Here is a 21,677-nt window from a genome sequence, read left to right as displayed (position 1 = left end):
TGTCTGGCCCAAGGCTTTGTGCCTAAAGCAGGACTAGAACTCATGGTCTCCTGGTTTCTAGCCTGGTGCCTTAACCACTACACCAAACTGGTTCTCTAAAGACATTTTAGGGCTGTAGTAAAGACCTTACTCCCCTACAACACTTACTTCTTTCTCCTTCCTGCATTTGCTTTACCTTGTGCAAAACAGTGAGCTCTTTTCAAGCTAGTTTACATATTAACAGAAACAACTGTCTTCATTTTGTAATAAATGACATGCTGAAACTTAATGTTCAGAAGAGCTAGTTGTCTATCATAATACTCCCAAAGCTATACAAATAAATCATTCCGTATCGGAATGTAGACAGTAGAGAAATGAAAGAGGCAACATGTTCACTGATAATAGTTCTATCGCAGAAATTTGGCTCCAGTGATTCCATAAAGTGAGTAAACACTTCTGTCAAGCAACTAACTCTAATTCTCCTCTACATAGTGATTATTTTAAGTAGCAGCTTGCACAAACATATTAAATAATTGTTGAAGTAAGGGTTAGGCTTACTAGATACTGGTCTTTCACTGCAGCTAGCTGCTGCTTCACACTCTCACTAATTTTCACTTGCTCCTTCCATTTCAGTTCCAATTTGGCCAGTTTATCAGCATACATAGTACATTTCAATTTCTCATCCTACAGAAAAATTATAAATTATCAAGATTTTAGAAATCCAGAGATTATTTTGGCCATTTTTTTTTCTGAGCATCCGATAGCTGGTTCCCTTATTCACTGCCTAAACATACATAATTTGCTGGTTGAGCTAAAGAATCAAAGCAATGAAACACACTTCAAAGTGTTTAGTAGTCCTCTACACAAATATGCTATTATTTTTCTGCTAAGTAGTTTCATTTTGGGTTTTGGGTCACTGTAAACACACTCCATAAAGCTTTGCAACTATCAACTATATGCCTTATATCCAGAAGGACAAAGTCAATTGCCCTTAGTTTCAATAAGCAGTATAATCAGTTATGAAATATTTGCCAAGGAACTAGCAAAATCAAGGGAAACTATGAGCAAATCACCTTCAGAAAATAGTATTTATTACTAGCTATGTTGATTGAATTAAATAATTCATTCCCTTCAAGAAAAATCCAGAACTCTCTATTTCTTGATTTTCTCATTTCGTATTATTTGTCTGACACATAATTTATATTCCTATTTCTTTGAAAGTTTACTTTTCATCCCTTTTGATTCTGGCAAACCTGAATATGGAAAAAAGGTACACATTCAGAGCTTCTAGCAATTCTCTTAAAATTATTTTTATACAAATGTTGCCTGTTTAGACAAGGCATCACTATGCAGCCCTATTATATAAGTAAGCTACACAATGCAAATCTTTGAATATTTAGCCAACAATGTATGAACACAGCAGGACTTACTTCCGAGTGAGCACAGATATGAAAACACAGGCATTCCTCACTTAAAGAATAAATAAGTTATGATTAACTAGTTAGGGGCATAAATACATTTTGCTATCTGAAGCACAGGTCTCTCATTTCCCATTAACACCTAAATGTATTATAAAGAGATACATCAAGCCAAATGTATAAGTAAACAGATTAAAAACAATAATTTTTTTCTGTGATGACTCCCTAGTTCTATTTTATGTCACCAGTTTCTTCTGTTTTACTTACTGATAGCATCAGCTCGCATTTCTTATACTTCGCTGTTTTGTCAGAAATTTCCTTATTCTTTTCATGTTGCTCCTTTTCTGAAAACTCCAAAACTGTATCAGATGAAATGATGCTAGCTGCATATATTGAAGAAAAATATACTTTTTTTCATTGCTGCTGACTGAGAAAATTAGTACAATGAATAGTCCTAATCAAAATGAATAATCTGTCTACATTCTGATAACAACATACACAAGGGTACCAGAGACCTTGTATTTACTGATTTGCAGTAAAGGCAGCAAAAACATGTTCAGAACTAGAGACAGATGAGCTTTCTTTGGAAGAGAGATTCCCCTCTGCCCCGCAATTATCTTGGACACATTTTTTAAAAGCATGGGAAAATCGGTGTTTAAAAAAGGTAGGTTGAACCAGAAGATGGTGAGATGCTTTCCAGCAAATAATTCCGTTTTTCCCCATCAAAGGAACAGACAATAAGGACACCTGACCTAGAACTTAATTACAAAGCAGGCGGATTCTGCAAAACAGGAGGTTCCCCCCACATCCCCCATGCTTCTTTGGCAGGCTAGCTAAAATGGATGGCCTCCCCAGGTAAGATTGGTGAAGGAGAAACTGAGGCAGAAAAAAACTAGCTGTGTTTTCACCTGCCTTCTTTGCGAGAGCATTATTTTTAGCCAATGCCAAAAAAGAGCAGTACTGCTGGAAGAGAAAATTCTTGCCATTTTTCGCTCATAGAAATATATGAGCAGGGATACCATCTAAGTTTGTCCCCATCCTGCAAAGCCAGAAATTGGATCTCTGGAGCACAGAAGCCAGGAACACTAGGCAGGAAGACCTCAACCAGGATGATCTGGGGGATCCATCTGCTGAACTCTGAATTAACTGCTATACCATCTACCACAGTCAATGGAGGAAGCAATCCCCTAGCCTTGCTAGATTCTGTCCTATCTGGCACCCAGGACTCTTGATTCCCCAGAAGGATAGAGGAAGACTGAACCATGGCTGACAGAGATACGCGGAGTGCATCTGGCATTCTGCAAGATATAACTGGAGCCAGAGGTTTCCAAGAAGGGGGAAACTGCCTGCCACCAACTAATTCACCTCATGTTCCTCCCAAACCCCTTAGATCTGGCTTCATAGCAGCAGAGATGGAAAGACTGAGCTCTTACTCTTTCCCAAGCTCTCTCTTCTAAAAAAAAGGAAGCAGAGAAAAAAGCCACAAGGCTTAGACAAAGACCTGCAAATCATAGCCAAGTGCAATTTGGAACTGGGCAGCGACTACCTCCTTGCAAGGGAGGGTTGAAGTCCTGATCCTGCCTACCAGAAAAAGGAAGAGGAACACTCCACTACAGAGTACTCTTCATTCTTACTGGAAAATTACATTTTAATTCTTGTATTATAAAAATGCTAAGAAACTTAATATAGTTATGAATAATAATAATGTTGATGGTATGGGTTTAATGCACATGATATAGTGTCAGCCTTACCAGAGGACCAGACAGGAAACATTGCCAGATAAACTAATTCTACTTTATTGTAAAGCTGTATTAACAGAATTTTGCAAGTCTGAAAGTACATTTCTTCTGCCGTCTCCTTTACAGCCCGATAACTTAGGGAGAGTCCCTCCTGAGCCTCTTGCTCCTCCCACTATGCAGCTGTGGGCTATGCTCCCTCTTATCGGACTGTTCCCTAGACATCACCTCTTTACCTGGTCTCCCAAGATCATTCCCACATACTATTACATACAGCCATCTAATTAAATTCTGCAACTGCTATGCACCATTTGAATATCATAGTGGAAGATAACATGGAATAGAAATATACAGTGTTTATAATGTTCATGTCTAAGTAAATCACAGACCAAGAATAGTTTAAGCATTTTCTTCATCCTCTGGAATCAATAGAAAGAGTCGCTACATGGATGAAGCCCTTGCATTTTCAAAAGAACTTTGACTAAAGCCAAATACGAAATTCCTAGGCTGCTTCATGATGAATCAACTGTAAGACAGCCCTATATGCATTCGATAAAGCTATTCCCATGCTAAGAAAAACTGGCTTGTAATTAATTCATCCAGGTTTGCATCTTCTGCAATATCATTCCTGCGAACACTCTGACTTTCAGTTTTCCAGGAGTTGCCAGTGGAAGAGAAATATAAGCTACATATGGTTTTGGAGAGCTTTAGGTTACAGCTTTATTTTTCTAAGGGAGCACAGAAGCAGTTGATACCTGGAGATGCAGGTAATGTTTTATCAGCCTCGACCGCAGGAGTTTCACTTTTTGAGCCATCTGTCAAATTCGGCTGATCCCCTGAAGTTTTCTTTATGAAAAAGATTTTATTTAAAATATTTCTTTCATTGAAAGGATTCTTGGACAAACTCTTCAAACAAATATAATAAAAATAAATAATCCTTAAAATACAGAACCTTTTAAGTAAAATCAAGACTTTGTCTTAAGAAACAACTTTTTATCTAAAATTTCTAGGCAAATAGGGAAACCTTAATACGATATCATATAACTTGAATGGTCAGCACAATCTACCCTCTATAATGACATCTGCAAGCCTTCCCTTTTTACTCTGCAGCATGCCTGGGACACAAATGATTCTTTTACTGAATTCTCTATAGAAGATCAAGGCACATGGATGCTAATATGGAAATGTGTGTTCCTTTAAAAACTTTATTTGGAGGGGGAAAAAAAGGAATATAATTATTGCAATGTTCTAATAGCACAGAGTATTAAAATTCAACTGATGGGGTCTGATTGTCTTCCTATGATTAGAACAAAATGGAAATATAAAGTTAGCCCAATTTCTTTCCCTTAGCCAATGACAATTCTCTTGTCCAAATTATAAACCCTCTATTCCTTTATGTTTACCATCCACATGCTTAAAATAGAGTTTCTTACTATTTGGCAGTAATTCTAAACCTATTACTGGGAAAATCAGAGGACTGGCTCCGTTAATGAATAAATGGGTTGCTAACAGAAACCAGGAGAAATAGTATGTGTCCAATTACAGGCAGCTGTTGGGGTATTTAATAAAGTAGGCCATCTTAATGCATCACAAAATTTAGCCTAGCAAGATTAATTTGAGTCTTAAGAATCATCCATTCAGAAAGCTACATTTCTGGCCAGACAGATTTAGAGAACACTGTACTATATTCACCTACTTTGTTCTTTCAGGTACACAGACTCAGACAAAATTATGATCAGTATATGCTAGTGTAACAGAAAAAAAGGTAGATACCACAGATTACTGCAGATGTTCACAATTACACTATTTATCTAAAATAGTGTAATTAGGGTAAGGAAAATTAGGATAAGGAATTTAGCCTATATAGAAGGAAATCACAGGTGGAGGAAATTCCCTGTTGTAATGGAGAATGTATCTGCTGTTTTCTCATAATAATGAGCTTTTCATTTTGCCATGGGAGGACAGGGATCAATTCTATCCTAATTACTTCTCACTTGATAAGAATCTATTCTAACAATTCATAATGAATAGATTACAAAATATTCCATTATTACCTCCTATACTGGATAACGTATATTTTTCTTTGCAAATAATATATTACGGTTTTCTGAAGGCAACTGTACTTTTTCAGGGACCATCTGACACTTCAATAAGGATATTATTCAAGAGTTCAGAAAACATTCAGATAACTGATAAACTCTAACAGACAACTGCTAGCATTCTGGATAAAGATTAACAAGAAGTTGCAAATATAAATGGAGTAGGTTACTGCGCTTTTGTATATACTATATATAGGTGTGAATCCCTGTCCACTGTGCCTTAGCTGATACTTCCGTTAAATCTGAGCATCTTAAAGTAACACATTCATGAACCTTCTAGATTATCCAGCTTTGAGTGTGAATGTTCTCCTTTCCATAGACACAGGTTACACATTCTGTTGTCTGCTTCATCCAAAATAGTCAACTGATTTTATAAAAATGTAACTTACATTCTGGTCAATAAATTTATTGACTTGTTTTTGCAGCCTCTGGCACTCTTTAAATTTTTCCTTGTAATGATCAGCAGCCATCTGTAGACGGAGCTTTAAATCTTCAACTTCTCTGCGCAGTTCTCTCTCTACAACATTTGATGCTCCCTTTCCCCAAACAAGAAGAAGATATGTATTCTTCAAAATAGGTTTTTTTTTCCACATTTAATCATTTATGCCAATATGTTGCATACAGATTCAGGAAATAGACTAAAGACACAGCAAGAACTGCTCAGGAAAAGTAGGAATGTATCATGATTGATGTATCTACAAATTCCTAGAAAATTAAAAAGTGATTTCAAGAAAGGAGGAGGGACCTTGAGAGAGATGACAGAATTTGAAACAAGTGTATAATATCAAGATCACCTATTAGGACAAATACATACATTGCTATTGAAATATGACACGGAGTTGGAACAAATCAAAAATTGTATGATAAAGTGGATGCAAAGAAATAATTACTATACAACGATAGGAAGAGCTATGGAAAAAAATCAATAAAATATTCCTCAAATTATAAATTAAAAAGAAAATTGGTATAAAATATTTTAGATGATATAGCACTCCATCAATAATTACCAAGATAGACAAATCATGTAACAATAAATGTTGTAAATACCATAATAAAGAAGGATCATTTTATCTTATGAAGTGGTTATGTAAAAAATCTCAGAATTACTGGAAGTGCATCAAAATAAAATTAAATAAAATTTGAACTGAAACCCAATTACTAGGTATGATTCCAGAAAACATAAATGAAAAATATCACAATTTACTAAGATACGTGGAAGAATATGCAGCAATGGCAAAATTGACACGATATATATCCATTATAGAAGTCTAACCAAATTTAAGCAGGAATGCCATCCTTATATACTACACATTACACAGAAAGACAAATTTAGACATTTGAAATATGGTTTTTAGGAAAAAAAATTGTAAGACCAATAAAAAAATAAGAGATGAAACTACTTAAATAGATACTAGCAATAATCTTCAATGTTTAATGTAAAGTGTAAGTATCTAGGTTGCAGCCCACAATTGGGGAAACAAATAGAAAGGAAGGGGAGAGCGTGTCACTAGAAAGTTTTCCCGTAATGTTTTTATTTATGCTTAGTAGTTTGTTTTATTCTACTGTCACTATTTAATGCATTTTTTCTTTGTACTATACTATTCTAACAATAAAAATGTATTAAAAAAAAAAACAGTCCCACCCCACACCCCACCCCACCGGTACAATGTTTGCAGTGGATTGACAAAGAAGGAACAGTAACAAAGAAAAAAACATGTTGTTACCGGCTTCAACCGAATGTTTTTTCTGCTACAATTTATTCTGAAGTGCAGTAAGATTTTTACCCTGTATTTTTCTTCTTTAGAAATTTAAGCTAGTTTCTAAAGAAACTCTCCTCCATCAAGGCAAAGACTAGATTACAACAAATTAACTTCAATTATGCTGAAATATGAAATGCATTAATCCAGTTTATAACAACACAATGGAAGTGATACCACTAATATTCTATCTACCCTACTCAACAATTTGGTTATATCCTGTCCTGTGTTATAACCCTAGACCAGAAACCTGACATTTTAAAAAACATATGGAAAGCATTTAAAGCTCCAAGTTTCAGTCAAAATATGTTTTGCTCTACAGTACTGTAAACGATGCCTACAGGTTGTTAGGGTGAATGGAATAAAGACCTGATCTCCACTGAAAGTTATCATCCAAACCATTTTGTATTAACTGATGCCACAGCTTTATAATTAAATTTAAGAACAGAACAACCACTTACCTGTTCATTGTTCGTAAGAGAGATTTTTTTAAGTTCAGCTAGAGCATCATTCAGCTGTTTCTTCACCTTTTCATTCTCAAGTCGGGCACTATGAAGATCTGCCATTGTTTTATCACGCACATTTGCTGCATCACTTAGCTCTTTTGCCATCAACAGAGCTTCCTGTCTGCTTGCCTGAATTTGATCCTCAGCTTTCCGAAGCTGCTCTTTTAAAATACTTGACTCTTCCTAGAAAAATAAAAAAGTCAATCTATATATTACTCATCAGTGAGTTCACTGTCTGCTATCCTTAAACAAAAAGGAAAGTATATTTTCGAGACATAAGTGTCAGTAATATATCAAAATCTCCAGTTGTTGGAAATATTATGGTTGTCTGCTGTTGCCCATGGCTTCCAGCACTCTGTCATGTATACACTCAAACATCCAGCAGGCACTGTTCTTTTTAGTTGACAGCAGAACCCTGAGAGTAACATAGATAATATAACTTTCCGATAGGCATTCTTTCCCTAAACAGAAAGGGCAGCTACTGCTGAACTGGCAAACATAATGACTTCAAAATGAAAAGAACTCTGATAAAAAAGAGGGGAGCAATAGAGATCTAAGGACTGCCAACCCAAGATGGATATAGACAGTGTTGGTGACTGAAGATACATGGTTAGTTTCAGAAAAGAGCAATGATGATCCTGAGAAAGACTGGGGAGTTTTGAGCTCCTAAAGCAGTGTTGGTCTGAGGTAAGCCTGAAATCTTCTGAAGTGTTCTAGGTCTAATTTTGCAGAAAATTATTGTAAGCTGCCCAGAGTCCCTCCGTAGGGGAGAGAGTTTATAAAATAAAATAAAATAAAATAAAATAAAATCATGGAAGAGTCAAAGGGAGGAGGGGGCCCAATGGAACATTTCTACTCATCACAGATGCTTCTCAGAAATTGAAGACTGAGATGGGATAGGTCACATTCTACAAGCCAGGGAAAAGGTTGGACACCTTAAGAGAAAAAAATGCCAGCTAGCATAATTACTTCTCACTTATCCCTAGATAGGTAGTAGGGATAAAAATAGCACAAATATTGCAATTTCTTTGTTTTCAGCCACCCAGAATTGTTAGGAGTCAGGTGGCAAACAAGTTTTAATAATAATTATAATAATTCAACATACTAAACTACACACACATCTAAAAAGACTTAAAGGTAGTCCTCATTTAATGGCCACATGTTCAATGACCATTCAAAGCTACAACAGTGCTGAACAAGGGGGACTTACAACCAGCCATCATAGTTGCAGCTGTTGCGGCCCCCACGGTCATGCAATCCCCATTTGCAACCTTTGCTGCCAGCTTCCAACAAGCAGTCAATGGAGAAGCTGGCAGGAGGTCACAATGGCAATCACGTGACCACAGATGCTGCAACCACAAGGGATTTGCTATCAATGGCAACTGGGACTGATGGGACTGCCACCGTAAGTCAGCATAGTCATGGGACGTTACACGGGATGTTATGACCACATCACTTAGCAATGGAGTTCCCAGTTCCAATTAGCATTGGTAAGCAAGGACTGTCTGTACTTTCCTAGTAGAGGAAGAGTCCCCTCTGAAAATGCCTGGCTAGTTGCTTCCAACTCATGCAGTAATTTATTACTTTATGGTGGCAGTTATGAGTTATAGGGAACAGGAAGGCAGAAGGGAGCAGCTGTAAAAAGGAATACATCTTTGAAATGAAATTGTTTATCTTGCTTTACAGGTAGTACTCACTTACCAACCACAATTGGGACTGCAATTCTTTCATTAAGTAGCGCAGCGGTTAAGTGAAACATCACATGACTGCGCCAACTTATGATATCAGTTCCAGCAGAGGTCATTAAGCGAATCACCACAGGTTGTTAAGCATATCACCTGACCGCAACTTGCAACTTTCTGCTGGCTTCCCTGTTCACTTTGCTGTGAAGATTGCAAATGGCCATCACCTGACCGCAGGAGGCTACAACCGTCATAAATGTGTGCCGGTTCAAGCTCCCAAATTGTGATCACATGACCCAGGGACACTGCTATGGCCACAACTTCAAGGACCAGTCTTAAGTCTCCTTTTTCAGCACCATTTTAACTCCAAACAGTCACAAAACAAGTGGTCAGTAAGTGAGGACTACCTGTACTATGCTTGTTTTGGAAGTAACAAAAAGAGGAAAAAAAATGTAAGAGGTGTTTGTGCACTGTGCCTTGGTTCATATCCTGAGAGCCATGGGAGTCCACATGACAAATGTGTTCTTCAGCCTGGAAGAATTTATCTATCACTGTCACCAAGTTGTACACTGAAAAATGCTATGAGGATACTGGAAAAAATATGAATGTGTGTTGGGGAAACTATACCACAAATCTATAGGTTCAGTCTATTTCACATTTGATACTGTCACAACTGAAAAATAAAGTAGATGCATTTAAAACTGTTTTAATAATGCCTCCACTGTTTTCATAATGAATTTGTCCTATCTCTTATTTAAGCAAGAAACTACATTTACTGAAGCCAACTGTTTCTGCAGGTAACTTGAATTATCTAACAAAGACTAAAAAATAAAGACACTATTTAATTGGTTCCAATACCTTATTTGCTGAAGTAAGCAGGAAAGCCCTCTTCAATTTTTCTTTTTCAGCCAGACACAGTTGTAATCTGCCAATCTCTTCTTTATAATATGCTATAAGGTTTTCTTTGTTTCCATCCAAATTCTTAAGTGTCTGAATTTCAGATGTTAATTTAGTGTTTTCAACTTCTGTATTCTTCAAGTGTATCTGCAATGACATAATCAGTTCATATTCTTACTCAGTGTTTCTCAACCTTGGAAAGTTTAAGATGTGTGGACTTCAACTCCCAGAATTCCTCAGCCAGCCAAGGTTGAGAAACACTGTTTTTATTCATGATGCTTATTCTAAACAGGCCCATACCAAGATAACTGGGATTAGTGGAAGGCTAAAGCAAAAGAATCTGGGTACTTATTTGGTAAGGAAGGAAACTAGACAGAACAAATTTGGAGGGCCCTATGCACGCAAGGCAGGATTGTTGCCAGGACTCATTTCCGCCCTTCCTAGATACTTGCTTGTCTGAACAGAGAAGGGGCACCACCTGACAAGGTTCCAGTGCAATTCTGCGGGGAACTAGACCTGGGCAGCCACGTTGTGCATTCACTGTCTTGGTAGGGAGGGGAGAGATGGGTTCTTCCAAAGCCTTTTTGTGGTTGTTGCAGAGCTCTACCCATTATTTTGTGTGGTACGTAGACTTAAATTTGATGATTGAAGTTGGGGGAAATATTTTTTTCCCAACTCTAAACCTGAGTTAAATCACTGGTTTAGCTCAGGAGGGGTTCATCCTGGTTTTTATTATGGGAGAGAGATTCTGGTTCAGCCTGGTTTATTATGAGGGGGGATCATGAACATTGAAAACTCCTGAGTAAAACACCTTCAGGTAATGGAATTTTCTCTGCTGTTAAGTAACTACAATATACTTAACTGAAAATTTACCTTGTAAAGCTCCTTTTCATCCTTTTCTGTCTTTAACTGGCATTCAAACTGCTCCTTTTCCAAGACTACTTTCTTGAGTTTGTCTTTCAAGCTACAGGAAAAAAAAAATCTTCAAATATATTTTTATTTAGATATTAGTAAAAATAAAAGTTTTGTATTTGTTGCATACCTGTCTAATTCTGTTTCTTTTGTAATAGCTTTCTGAGTAACAATCATGATGTCTTCTTCAAGCTGAAGAACTTTGGAAGTAGCCTCTTCATGTTTTTTCTCAATTTCTTCATTTCCAGTTTTAAGGATTTCTACAGCTTTCAAGCTATCCTAAAAAAAGTTGTAAAATTCACTTTAAAGGTGTGCACGTTTACATATGTTTAATTAACTTTGCCAAATCTACACGAACAACTACCTCATCTTTGGGAACGAAATGCAAAAGAAATCTCTCCATTGACTAGACGGATGATATCTAAGTGATTTTTATCAAGAGAGGTTAAATCATCACTGAAGGAGATACGTTATCTCCTCACGCACTGAGTTACTTGCTTCTATTTGCCCTGCTCATACGTTCACAAGAGGATGCAAACTTTTTAATACAACAGATACATATGGCTTCACTTTTTATGTGAAAGACCTACACAAAATGCATAGATCAGCTCTGCATAAATTCTAAGTGTTTAGTTACAGAAGCAACAAGAAAAATCTATTCTATTAGCCCTTTGACCTTTACATTTCAAAGACAGAAGTAAAAAATGTTTCGGTTATTACCATGAGCATGGACTAAGTACTTCATATCTGCTTACAATAAATTAAACTAAACAAACAAAAAACAATTCCAGTCTCTTCTTTTAAAGAATCATTTTCCATAAAATCATGTATGAAAACTACAATGGTCAGTAATGTAATATTTAACATTAACCAAGAGTACTAATATTGTTTTGTCATGAAAATGAGACTAAGTGGTGAACAGTAAAACTCTGAATGTGCACTGCACTTCAGGTATATCTTCATAACACAGCATGTCATTAGCATATTTAATCTACAGGTTAGTACTATGGTGAAAAACCTTTAGCACCAAGTAATTTGTTACCAATACAGCCACAGCAGAACTATGATATAATAAAATACATCCTATGATCAGCAGGAAAAAATAGGGGATAATGCAACTGTCAGTCTTGGGAAGACAACAGGATTCCTCTTTCTCAGTATTTTAATACACGGACCTTTCATCCAATCATCCCTTTCCACCAGTCCACTTTGAACCACTCTTCCCACAAAGACTTTCTTATCAGCACAGTTTATCAATGCTTCTAGTAGCAATCAGCAGCTCTTTGCTGGACTGTATCTGTCACTTCTGTCCAAAGAAAAAGATGACTAGCAGTCACAAGCACCATTCATTTGCCTATTCAGAGAAGATCATCTGCCACAAGAATAATGAATATAGCCAATACTATACTCTGATTGTAAAAGAGACTCTTAATATAAGACCATTTGCTAAAAACAGCTTTCATCTGCCAGTATCTTTACTAACCATTCATGGAAGAGATGTATTGTTTCTGAACTGGAAGGCCTGATTTTACAATTTTTTTTCCCTTAGGATAAAATGTGTCCTACTTTATGCATATCAAACTGTATAACTTGCCTATTACGGCAAGCTACATAACACTAGTTTTTAAAAATGAACGTACAACTCCCATTTAGCAAAACCTGATGAAAACTGTTTCAGTATATACACTTTTATTTTAACGTATGAAGGACAGTTACAGTACTTTAAGTTTTACTTACAAACTTGCTAAAAATAGGTTGCCAACTATAAAATCTTCAAGTTGTATTTATGTACCATGTCCTTGATTTTTTTAGGAGATTCTGCATAACAAGATAGCCTTAATATGATTTGACAAAGACACAACTCATTACCTTTTAAAAATGTTTTTATCAATTACAGAACAAACCTTTTGCTGTGCTTCAAGCTTATCACATCTTTCCTTTTCATACTGAAGTTCTTTTTCTAGTCTTTCAACTTGATCTCTGAGTTGCAGAGTTTCTTTTTCAAGTGATGCAGTTACCTTTAACAGTTCTTCTTTTTCTTTTAGGGTTTTTTCAATTTTGAACTAAAAACAAAAAGTAGTGTTTGCTTCAAAACGATACAGATTTTGCAAATTAATCTACATAATTTTCTCCCAACAAACAAATCAGATGGGTATACCAGGGAAATAGTTAATATTTTGCTAATCATGTTATAACTCAATGTACTGAAATTCAGCTACTTTTTATGCCACATTAACATGCAGAACTTATAAACTAAATTTCACAATTATTCTTTGATAGCTGAACACTAGTGCTTTATCAAAAAGCATGTAAAAATGTAACAAGGAGAAAGGTTGTTTTTACAGATACAGATATTGCAGTGCTGCATGACTCACAAAGTTTGTCAATTTTTTAATCACATCTTACAAATTCTATTTCTCTGCAGACAGCCCAAATCCCATACAAATCATCCTGTTTGAACCCAATTAAATTTGATATACACCTTAGTTTCTTCATATCACTCTAGTATGAGATACTAGTATAATTTAAATTCTAATTTCAACTAAAATTATAATCTAGAAAAACTGTTACTTCACACCTCAAGAAGTCCAGCCTTTGTAGTCACTACCAACATATCAGAATTTCCTTCATCTTCCATTGTTAACAATTCTTCAATTGGAGATGACGTTCGAAATTGGAAAGGGGTGCTTGCTCCACGTATCTCTCCCTTATGAGTCACATAACAGAACTGGTAAAATTCTCCATCATCGTTTGGGAGGTAATATCCTGATAAAAAGCAGAATTGAAAGCACATACTTGATACTACATTGTATCATTGTGTAGATAAGAAAAGCAGTTCAGTTACAGAATAAAAACAAGGTGCAAATGGCACTACAGTGTTTTTCTACTTATTATTGCAATACATTGCAATTTTTTTTAAAAGAGTTCAAAATTTTATATAGACATACTTACATCCAAACATGACTTTATACATATTCTCACAAAGGAAAGCAGTAGTAGTGTGGGAACAGTTCCAGTTCCAGGCTGGAACTTAAATTTCTACTTCCTGTGTTTCCTCACTAAACTGAACGAATTTTTAAAAGTCCGCTCAGCTTCCACCAACTTTTGGTAGTACATAATGTCTCCTAATACTGCTCCCTTATTTCTCCCTCTTCTAATTTCCTGTTTGATCTCATCTCTTCCTCTTCTAATAGTCACTTTCTCTTGATGTTCCCTTTCTCTAATCCTCTTTTTTCCATTTTCTTATATTCCAAGGATGGCAGAGAAATAAGGGTACAAACACTATTACTGCAAAAATGAAGATAGTTGCTATCAGGTTTTTCTTTGTGCTCTCCAAGTGTGGATGACAAAGCATCTGACAAATAATCCACAATCAGCCAAATTTTACGTCCGTGTATTTATTCCTAGCTGAATATGATCAAATTACAACCGTTTGCACAATTCCACTTCGATATTCTCAACAATGCAAATCAGTTACTCAGAGCACCTAATTAAAAGTGTTATACGCCCATAAGTCATTTTAGTGTAAGCCTGAAAAAAAATGTAAGTCTCAATTATTTATAACAAATTATACTATATATTTTTTGAAATATTAAATAGACAGCCTATTTGCTTCTAAATATTTACCTTGAAAAGAAAGCACACAATTAACTGTTGAACCTTCCACATAATTTTCAGGCAAAGGTGACCAAAGAAATGTGTAATAATCTCGTGCAGTACTCCAGCCAACCTACAGGAAACATTGAAAAGATAATACCATATAACAAAACTATGCATTAATAGACAGCTATACCTTTCCATATAGTTTTAACAATGAGTGTGGGGGGGGGAAGGAGGGAAAGAGAGAGAGAAGGGCAGGTGGTCTATTAGTTTAGTTTATTGTTATGGTCAAACAATCATCATACAAAATATTTTAAAAATGAATACATAGAAAAACCTTATATATAACCTAGGACAAAAATTAAAGGGAAACACTGGCCTTGACCAAAAGTTGGGCAACATAAATCTTTCCTGACCAGCAGGCAAACTGTGATGCAAATGATGGCACAATGATGGAGATGACCAAGCACTAAGTCTGATAGCAAAGATACAGACACCCTTCCTTTAAAAAAAAAAATTTAAGAGGTGCAACTATGCCCCATGAATATCTTTATAAAATGTGTAGAACTAGAGGACATCGTTCATTATTTCTATTTCATCAGTTCCCCAAGAACAGACACATTTCTCAAATGTTATCTTCTGATATTTGCCCAATGTTAGCAGTAGGAAAGAGCATTAAGTTAATATAACCCCCTGCAATGTTTCAGCATTGTGACATAGGAAAGGACAAAAAATAATTTGTATCAACTGAATTAGAAGGCTGGTGCTTGCAAACCAATCCAGGAGCCCTCTGGGTCTTCATAATCTGGAAAATCTCCTGCTTTAGGTAACACCTTGATAGCTTCCCATGCTACCTCCTAACTTCCTGTGGGCACCTCACTGAACATCCTCCCACTTTATTTCAAATTACTTGGACTTTCCCTTAGATTTCTGGGGATTCCAGGCATTTTTCAGAATCTGTTTGGGCAGATGGTAAACCCTATTGTTCCAGCGCCAGTCCAACTATTTCTCCCTTCATTTTAAAAAGAGCCAACACTTTTTCTAGTTTGGGGAGGGACCACTGTAATTCTTTTGCATACATGACAGAATACTTCTCTCCCTTGAAAAGATGTAGATTAAGTGTGCCTGAGTGGGCAGGCTGTCAGAACACCTCTTCCTCGTGAAGATAGAGACAGGGAATACCTGAGTTTCAGTCCACATTTTGTTGTTTATTCGTTTAGTCGCTTCCGACTCTTCATGACTTCATGGACCAGCCCACGCCAGAGCTTCCTGTCGGTCGTCAACACCCCCAGCTCCCCCAGGGACGAGTCCGTGACCTCTAGAATACCATCCATCCACCTTGCCCTTGGTCGGCCCCTCTTCCTTTTGCCCTCCACTCTCCCTAGCATCAGCATCTTCTCCAGGGTGTCCTGTCTTCTCATTATGTGGCCAAAGTATTTCAGTTTTGCCTTTAATATCATTCCCTCAAGTGAGCAGTCTGGCTTTATTTCCTGGAGGATGGACTGGTTGGATCTTCTTGCAGTCCAAGGCACTCTCAGAATTTTCCTCCAACACCACAGTTCAAAAGCATCGATCTTCCTTCGCTCAGCCTTCCTTATGGTCCAGCTCTCGCAGCCATATGTTACTACGGGGAACACCATTGCTTTAACTATGCGGGCCTTTGTTGTCAGTGTGATGTCTCTGCTCTTAACTATTTTATCGAGATTTGTCATTGCTCTTCTCCCAAGGATTAAACGTCTTCTGATTTCCTGACTGCAGTCAGCATCTGCAGTAATCTTTGCACCTAGGAATACAAAGTCTTTCACTGCTTCTACATTTTCTCCCTCTATTTGCCAGTTATCAATCAAGCTGGTTGCCATAATCTTGGTTTTTTTGAGGTTTAGCTGCAAACCAGCTTTTGCACTTTCTTCTTTCACCTTCATCATAAGGCTCCTCAGTTCCTCTTCACTTTCAGCCATCAAAGTGGTATCATCTGCATATCTGAGATTGTTAATGTTTCTTCCAGCAATTTTAACTCCAGCCTTGGATTCCTCAAGGCCAGCTTGTCGCATGATGTGTTCTGCTTACAAGTTGAATAGGTAGGGTGAGAGGATACAGCCCTGCCGTACTCCTTTCCCAATCTTAAACCAGTCCCTTGTTCTGTGGTCTGTTCTTACTGTTGCTACTTGGTCGTTATACAGATTCTTCACGAGGCAGACAATATGACTTGGTATCCCCATACCACTAAGAACTTGCCACAATTTGTTATGGTCCACACAGTCAAAGGCTTTAGAATAGTCAATAAAACAGAAATAGATGTTTTTCTGAAACTCCCTGGCTTTTTCCATTATCCAGCGGATATTGGCAATTTGGTCTCTAGTTCCTCTGCCTTTTCTAAACCCAGCTTGTACATCTGGCAATTCTCGCTCCATTAACTGCTGAAGTCTACCTTGCAGGATCTTGAGCATTACCTTACTGGCATGTGAAATGAGTGCCACTGTTCGATAATTTGAACATTCTTTAGTGTTTCCCTTTTTTGGTATGGGGATATAAGTTGATTTTTTCCAATCTGATGGCCATTCCTGTGTTTTCCAAATTTGCTGGCATATAGCGTGCATTACCTTGACAGCATCATCTTGCAAGATTTTGAACAGTTCAGCTGGGATGCCGTCATCTCCTGCTGCCTTGTTATTAGCAATGCTTCTTAAGGCCCACTCAACCTCACTCTTCAGGATGTCTGGCTCTAGCTCACTGACCACACTGTCAAAGCTATCCCCGATATTGTTATCCTTCCTATACAGGTCTTCTGTATATTCTTGCCACCTTTTCTTGATCTCTTCTTCTTCTGTTAGGTCCTTGCCATCTTTGTTTTTGATCATACCCATTTTGGACTGGAATTTACCTCCAATGTTTCTAATTTTATGGAAGAGGTCTCTTGTCCTTCCTATTCTATTGTCTTCTTCCACTTCAGTCCACATATATAACGACTATTAATTGCAACTAATAATTTCAAAAATAAGATCTCATTTGTAAATTATTTGATCTCAAGCAGCGTATTTCCATTCTCCTCCCTACCACACACACACACACCCTTATTTCCTTCAGTGAGAACAAAGAAGAAAAACAGGATGGAAACACAATAAGGGGAAGAGGTAGCTGCACTGGGAATGAAAGAGGAAAAACTTCAATGGAGATGAAGCAGGAAACAAACATATAGGGAAGAAAAGAAAACAGAAGTCTATGTTCTAGACATAACAAAATAATTTCAGCACCAGCAATCAGCCACTAGCAAGGGCAAATCTTCAAAGACATCAGCAGTGATACCTGCAGCCATCTTGCATTTCCATCTACTTGCTTGCTTAAAACAACTATCCTTCTTGGAGAATGTAAGAGAATCTTTAATGTAATGTGTAACACAGTCCTTATTGTGGTATATAACAGTAATTTCTGAAATAAAATGTAATTATATCTTATTCTAGTTGACCACAATCTAGAATTCCATTAATGTACCAGAGCATACCTAGGAACTATATAGACAATATTTACTACAATCAGATAGAAGGTGCTTTTTTTAGAAAACCAGAGAATTCTAACACAGTGATTTGGAAAGTAATTTGTAATATTACCATCATATGGAATTTCATTCTGTACCCCACTTCTACTGTGCTTAGACACAAGGTTTTAGGACAAAAGACTTTGTCCTTAAAGTTTATAAGGTTTCTCTCTTTTGAAAAATGTACTCCTGGAAATGTTTCGGCTATAAAGATGTTGGATGAGGTAACGAAGTATTATAATAATTTATATTATAATAAAATAAAGTATTTAATGGAACGTAGGAAAATAAAAAACTTTTTTTTTTCATGCACAGGATAAGGAATTAATCTCCTGGCTTATTGGCTAATGACCAAATGAGAATGAGAAACATTAATGTCTGTGTGCATTAAATGAGAAACATTAATGTTTCTCATTTAAGAAGAAACATTAAGAAACATTAATGTCTGTGTGCATTAACAGGGGAGAGGTCGGTTTTATAAAATCTTGCCCAGGATCTTATGCTGTGATTTGCATTATGTGGATTAAATTAATGAGACAGCCGATCATATAGAACATCCAGTCTTACATTTATTGGTACTTTTACAGTCATACAATGTAATGAAACATGGCCTCCAAAAAGACAAAAAATTGACCAAATAAAATTACTATATAAGTATCTATATTCTAAGGTAAAAGTCATTTTCAGGCATTTAGATATTGTCACTTGACCATCATTGAGTCATTTCTTAAAAAGAGAGCACTAATTATTAAAATATCCTACAGACTGCTTACCTTGAAAATACCAACCCAATCTTTTTGGTGAGGGCGTATATAGGGAGTCAGAGTGTAATGGCATTCAAGGTACACATTAGGAAGATAACTTTTTGCTACATTTTGAAAGATAACATGTGCAAAATTTGAAGTCTGGAGGGTACTGCTTGAAGATGGAACCTCTTGAAAAGATGACATAATTGCTCTGTAAAAAAAAATGGAAATGCTTAATTAATACAACAGCATTTAAATGACAACATGTAGATTGAAGGAAAGCTTAAAATGTTTACAATGTTCTAGTTACTTCAATTTTAGGATCCAGCTAGGATGACAGAAAAAAGAATATCCCATGTTATGTAGTATCTGCTAATTTGTTGGCATTATATGCATAGCATGCGGACACACTGAATAAATATCATTAAATTATTATTCTTTCTATTTATAAAAACTCAAGGTGGCGGACATACCATATACTCCTGCCTATTTTCCCCACAACAACCATCCTGTAAGGTGGGTTGCGTTGAGAGTGTGTGACTGGTCCAAAGTCACCCAGCCAGATTTCATGCCTAAGGCAGGCTTAGACCTCGCAGTTTCCTGGTTTCTAGGCCAACACCTTAACCACTACACCAAACTGGCTCTCCAGTATATATTACATTTATAGAAGATTAAAAAAAAAACACTTTCTAGTCACCAGTACTGCTGCAAGAGATACAATAACAAAGGAAACACCTCAGAAAACAACAGTGAAGTCATCGACAAGTACTCTGCCAATTATTCAACCATCACAACATTTCAGGGGAAAACTGAACCTATCCAAAATGCACTTCTATCCCACTTCTTTAAGAACAACCCTTCTTTTAAGAAATCCTATCTTGGCTCTGCATAAATCAGAAACCTCCTTATTTCTGCCTGCTTTTGAATTTGCACTTCAGCTTCGTTTTATTTGTCCTACATCAAAGTTTTACATAAGTGTTAAATGAAAAAGAGTATAATGGGTGTCTCTAATTGTATCACATTTCAACTCCATTTACTTCCAGGTGCCCTGGCCAGATTGAATATAAGCAGCTGCATATATAAAGCTTATATAAAATCAAACAAAGATTACATATGTAAAAATCTAGAGCAAACAATCTATAAGCCAACTACTATATTAACCTAGCAACCTTAGCTCATCTTCAAATAAGTAAGGTTGGATCTGGTTAGTACTTTGATGGGGGATCACCAGGAAATTTCAGAGCTCTAAGTCAGATGGGGCAAGTCAAAAAACATCCCGAAAATAGCAATGGCAATCCATTGCAAGAAAACTAGATGGACCATGTTCATTGCATAATCAACCGATTTGACTTGAGGAAGTCTTTATTTTTACCTGCCTCTCTGAAACATTGGAAATCTGAAAAATCTTTCCAAAAAAAAAATTATCTATGAATTAATTTGAATTAAAGTTATTTTTAGATTCTTCTGTGATGAATTAAGTTATCCAACAATTAAAATATTAGCACACAAATGTAATTCTAATACCTGATTGCATTTCTCAGCTATTGAACTGGATTCAGACTTTTTCATCTAATCCCATATTACCTTTTTCTTTCCTTTACATCCAGACACATATGCTCAATATTTGGGATCCTTTCTAATATTTCATGCCTTTGATGAAATGAACTCTATGAAAGTGTGTGCAAGAATAACACACTTGTTAAAAAGAAATCTAGGACAGGATGTCAAAAGTGCAGCTTGTGACATTATTTTTATGACTATTAAAAGTCTACCTGCCCCAAGTAAGCATATGGAAAACGTTAGCCATCATTTTGCATTGGGGGGGGGGGGTAGCTTAAGCCTTGGAGAACTTTAAAATCTCTGAATTTCCCTCCCAAAATTAGTTGTACCACTGCCCAGTATTGGGGTGCAGTCCTTATCATGCCACATGAAGCCTGGTGCAGTCCTTGAGCCAATGGAAATATTAAGATACCTGGCTAGCAATTTTAGAAGAGTTCTTAAATATATATAAAATGTGAAATTTCCAATAGTAAAATTGCAGAACCTCTCTTTAGCAAGGATTTGAAACATGCTAATATATTATCACTTTTTTAAAATAAATTTTATTAAGTTTCAAGAGAAGAGTAAAAACTACAAAAAACGAAAAACTACGAAGAAGGAGAAAAGAACTAAAAAGGTATGAAAACACAAGAGAATTTTTTTTTTTTTCAAATTTACAGAAAGATGTGGCTTCTGACTTTAAACAGCAAGGATATACAAAAATTTCCACAATCAATCTCTTACTCTATATTAAACCAAATCCTCATTATTTCTATAAATCATTCCACTTTGGCACATAATAAAAATCACTAAGTACAGTTACTCCTCCCCCTTATATTAAAATAAAATTAAAAATGTCATATAAACCTCCTAAACATCTTTCTCCCTCCAAAAGATAACACATATTTAATTATTCCCTTCCTACCACTATCCTATACATTTCTGTCTACTAAAATAAGAATCAAATTAAAAAGCACATTATCAAGTATAATAGACAATACAAGTTTTAATAATCTTAATCTTAATAAACCCAAAGAATAAAGACAAGTCAAAACAGTAACCTTAAATCAAATCCTTAAAACCATCCAAGTAAACACATTTTAACCTTAACCTTAATCCAAATCTTTAAAAACAAATGAGATCAAACCCTTAAAGCAAACCAGACATTCTTTAACCCTTATCCCACTTCAAAATAAACCAAAGCATTTACATATCCCAACAATGTGCACAGAGCTCTTCTCTTAAAAGAATCAAATGTCTGACTGCCCCCTTCA

General features: G+C 36.2%; 1 protein-coding gene across 6 annotated transcripts in view; it reads right to left on the bottom strand.

The window, feature by feature from the left end:
* Positions 1-21,677, bottom strand: part of TAX1BP1 (Tax1 binding protein 1) — a 36,590-nt gene that overhangs the window by 8,624 nt on the left and 6,289 nt on the right. For 2 of the 6 annotated variants that reach the window (XM_063303814.1, XM_063303815.1), the window contains exons 2-13: positions 18,892-19,075; positions 14,614-14,716; positions 13,565-13,752; positions 12,891-13,049; positions 11,117-11,265; positions 10,948-11,038; positions 10,036-10,221; positions 7,451-7,678; positions 5,622-5,768; positions 3,889-3,979; positions 1,665-1,780; positions 538-663 (exon numbers count right to left, since the gene is read on the bottom strand). In XM_063303814.1, the coding sequence (XP_063159884.1) occupies positions 538-663; positions 1,665-1,780; positions 3,889-3,979; positions 5,622-5,768; positions 7,451-7,678; positions 10,036-10,221; positions 10,948-11,038; positions 11,117-11,265; positions 12,891-13,049; positions 13,565-13,752; positions 14,614-14,716; positions 18,892-19,068 (1,761 nt within the window). In that variant the 5' untranslated portion in view covers positions 19,069-19,075. The remainder of the gene's footprint in view (positions 1-537; positions 664-1,664; positions 1,781-3,888; positions 3,980-5,621; positions 5,769-7,450; positions 7,679-10,035; positions 10,222-10,947; positions 11,039-11,116; positions 11,266-12,890; positions 13,050-13,564; positions 13,753-14,613; positions 14,717-18,891; positions 19,076-21,677) is intronic. The other 4 variants (XM_063303816.1, XM_063303817.1, XM_063303818.1 and 1 more) reach the window with 4 other exon arrangements.

This window comes from Candoia aspera, chromosome 4 (genome assembly GCF_035149785.1).
Source record: "Candoia aspera isolate rCanAsp1 chromosome 4, rCanAsp1.hap2, whole genome shotgun sequence".
NCBI lineage: Eukaryota > Metazoa > Chordata > Lepidosauria > Squamata > Boidae > Candoia > Candoia aspera.
Note: the sequence above shows the minus strand (reverse complement) of the source record. Positions and strands in the feature narration are given on the sequence as shown.